The 7,761-nt window shown below is 36.0% G+C and overlaps 1 protein-coding gene across 1 annotated transcript; it reads left to right on the top strand.

The window, feature by feature from the left end:
* The first annotated feature begins 4,292 nt into the window (after positions 1-4,292).
* On the top strand, positions 4,293-6,795 carry LOC112183660 (serine acetyltransferase 4). The gene is made up of 9 exons (XM_024322020.1): positions 4,293-4,544; positions 4,858-5,055; positions 5,162-5,221; positions 5,409-5,468; positions 5,604-5,628; positions 5,805-5,899; positions 6,000-6,166; positions 6,273-6,346; positions 6,731-6,795. The coding sequence occupies exons 1-9, from the start codon at positions 4,293-4,295 to the stop codon at positions 6,793-6,795; spliced, it is 996 nt and encodes a 331-aa protein (XP_024177788.1).
* The last annotated feature ends 966 nt before the right edge of the window (positions 6,796-7,761 follow it).

Genomic DNA, 7,761 nt, shown 5'->3' with positions numbered 1-7,761 from the left:
TTTGTCTTCTCCATTAGCATGGGTCATCACTTATCACAATTGGTCGACCCAACAAGAAATTCCCAGTTATTAACCCTCAGTTACCAAAAAAAAAAAATTATCCACAATTTGAAGAAATGCCTAGATGCCATGAAAACTTAGAACTCATTGATGCCCAGAAAGTTTGAAAGACGAGGAGAGAAAAGCTTCAGTGTTCCTGGGTTTTATTGGTACTTACCAAAGTGGGTGTTCTTGAGGAATTCATCAAGCATCTTTGCTGAAACTTCTAAGAAATTCCCTTCCTAAATCTGATATCCAAGATCTCATTGCAATTTGTCCTTTTAGATTGAAAGTTGGAAAAATAAGAAGATTGAGATGGAAGAGAGAGTGTATGAGATCGGGCAGAAGAAGAAGATAAGGAATGAAAGTAGCAGAAGAATAAGATAAGGAATGGTAGTAGTTTGGTTCAATTTCAGCCGTAGGATTAAGTTGCAAATTATACAATAATTATAATAAATATAGGAACCATTAGATTTATTTTGGACACGTGCCAACTTACCATAAAAAACTATTACCTGAGCTCAGGAGACGATCATCTCCCTGAGAGCTTTATGTATTGCTTTTATGGTGACCAACATGTACGCACGTCAACAAATACTTCTTTAAATGTAACTCACAGAAAATTCATTTTAGGGTGCGGCTATTGCCACCTTTCAATTTTCTTTTTTTTTGACTTTGTCAAGGGGAACCCAAAAGCTTTCTAGGCCCAAGATAAACCCCTTCGGAGCATGTGAAATGCTCCAACTGTACATTGCAGCACAGTGCCTGGACACTTTGACAACTTCGGGGTTCGAACCTAGGTTGGGGAGCACACCCAACTAGGCAAGAACCACTAGGCCACTTGCAGTGGTTACCTTTCTATTTTCTTAGTTCATCCTACAAACATTTGAATTATTGAAATACTATATTACCCAAGTGCAAAATGACTAATAAGTACACTAATTTTCTAAAATTCAAATCCATAAGATGTATCTATATACATAACCAATTAATTAAATACAAAGACTACTTAATTTCTCATTGGATAACATTAATCTTCATCTTCTTCATCCAATTTGAATTTATTAATTACTTTTTTTGTCTCTTTGTTGCCTACTTGCCTCCTCATCGAGTTCGTTATTCAATTCACAAAACTATTAATGTTAATTTCATCCAAATCTTTGTAATACCCTTTGTGAACACCGAAAGTAAAAAAAAAAAAAAAAAACTCTTCGTTTTTGCTTACAATTGTTAAATTACAAATTTTGTAATATAGGTGGAAATAGACAAACGATGATACTTGAAAATTTTTTTTAATGAAAGTAAATCAGATTATGATTTTATTAGGAAACTTTAGCATATTTTAGTTTTTTTAATTGTATAAATTAAATGAGAGATTTTAGTTAATTTTTTTAATTGAATATGTTATATAAGAATATTTTTGAAAGATAAATAGGTTAAATAAGTAAATTTAATAATTGAAATTAAAACGTAAGGTGTAATGAGGAAGTAAGGTGAGCAAAGAAAATGATAGGGTGGCAATAACCACACACCCTTCATTTTATTAACTACATAATAAAACGTCATCCATACTTTGTTTTCAACTAAGTTTATAATTTATAATTTTTCTTACCATTATACACAAAAATTCTGACTCCCTCGTATACATACATCTTGTTTGGGCAATCCTTGTTTGATAGTAGAAATACTAAAGAGAAACCCAACAAACACAGTGCTGTTCGTGAGTCGGATATACATCACCAGTAGTGGATTTTTATAGTCAAATCATAAAGGACACTGTCCCTTTAAAAAATTTGAGGCTTCTGAACCATGCAAGACATGATATTCCATCAGGAAGAATGATTACAATAATAATAGAGAGAGAGATAGCAAGAGAATGTCCCTGGCCGCGTACACGACCACATACAACATCAGCTTCTTCTTCTTCTTCTTTCTGCTCCAAACCCTAATCCACTGTTGAAGGAAGAAGACACAGTAACTTCTCTCTGCTTTTCGGTTGTGGCTTAATTTCACGTGCCAGAACTATAATGAAGAACACTAACTGAGGAAACAACTTTCACTTTCATCGATCTCTGCTTTCCAATAATTTATCGACCTAAAAAGCTAGCTTCGCAGCTTATCATTCGCGTTTGCAGAATAAAACAGAGTGGCGGTGATGATTGTTACCGACTTCTAATACTTCCTCGAACACCTTCTATTATTTACGGCTATACAACATTACAACCTTATTTGCCGAGATTGCGCGCATACATACATTATTGACTCCAAAAGAATACGGTGGCTTCAAGAGCATATGCATAATTTCAAATTTAGGTATTTTAGAAATTTTACGTCCGTCCAATTATTTTTGGTAACATATCTTGCTCCATATGTGACTATTTATAGTTTTAAGCTGGCAATGAGTTAAAATATGTGAAGATGATAACGAAATTTATGAAATTGAATGGCGGATAAGCTTATTCACACATATGTACTTATTTTAAAGGTGAGACATTTCATCGATATGTTTTATCATCACTTATGTTATACTCATCAACGTACTCAATTGAAAGTACAAAATTGCATCACATACTAGGTAGTTGGGCAACTACTGTCTTGTGGATAAAATAGTCAAATCTGACAAGGCCAACGAAGAAGAAGTTGGAATTGAATTACACTTCTTTAGTTGGTTGGCTAATAAGAACACATTAATACAACATGGTTCCAGATTAAAGGTGTCAAATCGATAATTGTGATAATTTGGAGAACATTCCTGTCCGGATGTCCTGTCGGCTTTGTCAATTCAGTTGTTCTTATGACCATACCATCATAGTCAATATGATCAATAATTCCATAAGACGGGGACAATGTTTCTTCATCGTGGACCTATCGTTTAAAAGGTTGAGCAAGTAGTAGCTTGACATGAAGCTAACTCAAACTCTCAAAGAAAATACATAGAATTTGTATGGTTAAATATTTTAACGGTGTTTACATAGTCGAAATATCATCTTTTTGAAACTATTCACGAGCCAATTAATTATTTGTAAGTTGTCTGTCTGAACATTCATGTGTCCATTCATTATTTTAAATTTTAGCAATTATAATACTTAACCAAATCTTACAATAGAAGATCTTGTTAACTTACTTGTTGACATGAGGGTGGATTAGGACAATTGATCACATACTAGCATGTAACAACTCATTTTGACTGTATTACCGGCCGTAAAAATGGATGGCGATGAGGCGGAGGCTATACTTGATTGTCAAGGTAAGTGTACGTCGTGCTTCAATGTGTAGAAGAGTACCACGGTCATTGCAAAAGTCATCAACTGAAAAAATGTAATTGCTTGGCGCAAATCATGGTGACACTGCTAACATTAATAGTCAATCAAATTATACTTTGAAGTGGTTAGTGAGTCTAGGAGGAGAAGCTTGACGATTTTGTGTCTCCTACATCTGACCATAGGTGTAGGAGAGTATAAAGACATCGTGACGGATCTTAAGAAGAGTTATATTTTTATTGCGCTATGTTAACTCGAAATATTACAAATAAGTCAAGCAATTAAAGAACATAATCAAGTAGCATGGTACCCGAGTTCACCAATATTGTCACATCGATCATGCTCATAACATTTGATGACTTTGCCAAAAAAAAAAAGTAGTACCTACAACTACAAGACAACACTCCTAAGAGAATAATTTTATGTTTGAAATATCTATATTCACTCAAATTATGATTAACGAATCTATATATGTTGATATCATTGTTATAGACTTAAATATAGTCCATTGAAAAGGATGGAAATTAATTACCAGGGACATAAATACAATATCCAAGGGCTTTAAAAACAAATCCAAGGGCTTTTAAATTTCAATGACTATAAAAGGGAAGAAGCAACACCACCAGATATGAGCCAATCGTATCATAATTTTACCTTATTCCCCAGAGGTCCCTTCTCTCTTGTCAGAAACCGCTCTTTCACACGGCCGTCTCTATCCTCGATTCTTCCTCCACCAGCTCACCCCTGAAAGAGAAAAAAAACCGAAACGTGAGAAACGAAACGTCGAAACGCAGCGGTTTCGTCCACAAACACGAGGACCACACCCAGAACAAACCACACACCACGTACCCGCCTTTACTCTCTTCCCCTATCAAACACACACAGAGACACACACTTCTGTAGCCCTTTCTCTCTCTTTTTTCTATATATATGAAGATTCTTCTCAGACCCTCTTCCACCATCAAACGCTAGCTTCATTTCGTTCTCTCTGTCATGGCCTGCGTGACCGACGAGAGTGGGTCGCGCTGCCCAGAATGCTATCGGAGCGTTTGTCTTGAGGGAGGAAGAGGCCGAGGAGGAGGAGGAGCCCGGGTTTTCGACTCCGAGTCCGCCGCGTACAGGTTGGAGAAGGTTTTTCCGGTGTACGCATTGGGGATTCAGAAACCCGAGTCCGACCCGGTTGTTGTGGCTGACAGTTCGGACGACCCGATTTGGGACGCTGTCAGGGAAGAGGCCAAGTTGGAGGTAGAAACTTGTAATACAATTTTTTTTCCTCTGTAAATAAATAGTTACAATTTTTTTTTAAAAATTTTTTATAGTATATCGGAGTATTATAACAGTTGAATCAGTCTATTGCTTTAGTTTCGATAATTCGGAGCAGTATTGAAACGGGCGATTGCTTTAACGGGAGAAACTTTAAAGCTTTAATATACTATATCGGGATAAAATAATTTTTGGCTCTGTATTTGCTGCATGTGCCATTTTTAACAAAGATGACTCTTTTTTTATTTTATTTTGTATAAGTTATATGATTATGGTTTCGACCATTGCATTGCAGGCAGAGAAGGAGCCAATTTTGAGTAGCTTCTTGTATGCGAGCATCTTGGCGCATGATTGTTTAGAGCAGGCGTTGGGGTTTGTTCTTGCAAACAGGTTGCAGAACCCGACACTTCTGGCTACTCAGCTGATGGATATATTCACTAATGTAATGATGCATGACAGAGACATTCAGCGATCTGCTCGGCTAGACGTGCAGGCAAGTATTAGGTTTGTAGTGAAAGAGATGATGCTGACTCTGTGTGCTTAGTGATGGAAACTTTGTTCTATTGTTTTTGACTTGTTTTAGAATACTGTTTGCTCAGGCGTTTAAAGAACGCGATCCAGCTTGTTTGTCTTACTGTTCGGCTCTATTGTATCTCAAGGTATTTTGCTCTTGTTGTTAACTATTTATGATATCAAACAAAATGCAACCTATTAGGAAATTCTGTCTTATATAAAGAAAAAGACTTATTTTTCGAATATGTTTTAGTTGAGACAGTTTAATCACATAATCTGAGTTCCTAATACAATACATTTTGCAACTCTAATATTGCAACTTTACTTTTGCAGGGTTACCATGCTCTGCAAGTATATCGAGTAGCTCATTCACTGTGGAGTCAAGGACGCAAAGTATTGGCCTTGGCATTACAAAGCCGATTAGCGAGGTAGTTTTCTATTTGGTTGATTCTGGATGAGCGTTACTAACTGTTATAGAGGTTTATGGTTTTCTGTTATTCTTCTAACCTTAAGACATTTGTATTGTAGGTGTTTGGAGTGGACATTCACCCTGGTAAGTTAATATTTTAGTGAGATCAAAAGTAGTTAAAGATTTATGCACAGAACTTAATTCTTTTGCTGAAAAGTGGTTTTGTCTGTAGAATTTGCTCTATAGGAGATACTAAGCACCTCTGTTTTTGATATAAAACTAACATTTACTATAATTTCTCTTCAATGCCTTTTCTGAAGCTTCAAAAATTGGAGAGGGAGTATTGTTGGATCATGGTACGGGTGTGGTTATTGGGGAAACTGCTGTTATAGGAAACAGAGTTTCATTGATGCAGGCAAGTTCTTTTTTATCATTCGTCTTTGTTTCATTTTCTGGATTCCTGTGCGAATAGTACATCTTGATAAAAAGAACTGTGTTTGGCATTTCTTCAACAGGGTGTAACTTTGGGAGGAACTGGGAAAGAAATTGGTGACCGTCATCCAAAAATAGGTGAAGGTGCACTAATAGGAGCCAGTGCAACTATACTTGGGAATATAAAAATAGGTCAAGGAGCCATGATAGCTGCTTGTTCCCTTGTGCTTAAAGATGTCCCTCCACACAGGTGGAAAGTAATTCTTATTTTTCAGCATATTAATGCCTCTCGATAAGTCAATTTTTGCTTTATTTACAATCTTTTGAAAGTGACATTTCTTACTCTTGTTCTCAAGCATGGTGGCAGGAATACCAGCAAAAGTGATTGGATATGTAGACGAAAAAGATCCTTCATTAACCATGAAGCATGGTATGTCATATGGGCAGGGGATTATCCAAGTCTTGCATTTGTTTAATTCGTTTGAACTCTAGCTAGGACGTTATTATAGGCCAACAAGTCAAATGTATGAAACCAATCACATGTTCATTTTGACATGAATACCAAAATCAGCTTCACATTCTACAACTGTTTTGAGGATCACATGGAATGGAAAATGTATAGGATTCTGTCGCTTCATTAATAATTAGGATAGTTAGTTGACAATTGATAGCTACCAAAGAAATCTCTCTCTTAAACCATGCGGTTGTAATGTTGGTTGAATGTCGTCAGTTCATCTGTGCTTTCTTAAAATTGATCTTTGTTTGGCTCAATTCATGTCTCTTACATACCGGGATTGTTGCTATGACTATGCAGATGCTACCAAAGAATTTTTTGAAAATGTAGCTGTTAAGTTCAGAGATGCAAGGTCTGCTGGTTAGTATATTTTGCTTTTCCTTCCTTTTTCTTTGTTTGGGGTGATAAGTTGAACCATAACTTTTACTGGAAAACTCACGTAGTATGATTTTTCAGGAGGGCAGACTTCAGAAAAAAGTGACGCGAGCACTGAGAGATGTAGGTAGGGTAGATCTCCACTGCTAAAATTGCTAATGTGAAGGCAATATGTGGTCTTTGGAGCAGAAGATGACATACTGTATCACAGCTTGTATCATAGAATTTCATTAACCATTATCACTCTTCTGCTATCTCTGCTGATTGAGGTTCTCATTCCAGAGGTTTAAAAGTACACGATCTCCCGATATTTTCTCTCTCCCACCATATTGATATGGTGAGATGATGAAGTAGCCGTGTTGCAGAAAGATTGACCCCAGATCAGATGAGAAGATGAAGTTTTTACTTTTGTGCTCTTGTAATCAAGCTGAACTGCCTTAATATACTGAATGCATCAAAAAAAGCAACAGTAGCTCATTTTATTTGAACCTATTGGTGGGTGATCAGCTTACTCTTTATCAGATTTAGTGCATTAGCTATGTGATTTTCTTACTAGGAGCAAATGAAATTACTTTTCTTTGAACTGGTGTATTATAAGAAGTAATTAAAAAAGGGCAAATATTGGCTTTTCTCGGAGAGAATAAGACCTCTATACACAACAACAACAACAACAAAAAAACTAGATGGTAAAAGCTAAAACAACATCTAAAATGTGTATGGATGAAGAAATTCAAGTCTGCAGTTGGAAAAGCTCAGAAGTCGGAATTTCAGAAAGAATAATCCTCAATTTTCTTATGTGGTCTTAGCATTGAAAAATTTCAAATTGAAATAAATTACATAAAGTTGAATGAGAAGTTGCACTATCATTATAACCATATGCCGCCAAGTCTTAACATTGCCTATACTAGTACGTTTCTCACCATCGCAACAACTAGTTGTTTGTGAGAAATTTGAGA

The sequence above is a fragment of the Rosa chinensis genome, chromosome 2, assembly GCF_002994745.2.
Source record: "Rosa chinensis cultivar Old Blush chromosome 2, RchiOBHm-V2, whole genome shotgun sequence".
Classification (NCBI taxonomy): domain Eukaryota; kingdom Viridiplantae; phylum Streptophyta; class Magnoliopsida; order Rosales; family Rosaceae; genus Rosa; species Rosa chinensis.
The sequence above is the reverse complement of the archived record's forward strand: the minus strand, read 5'-3'. Positions and strand labels throughout refer to the sequence as shown.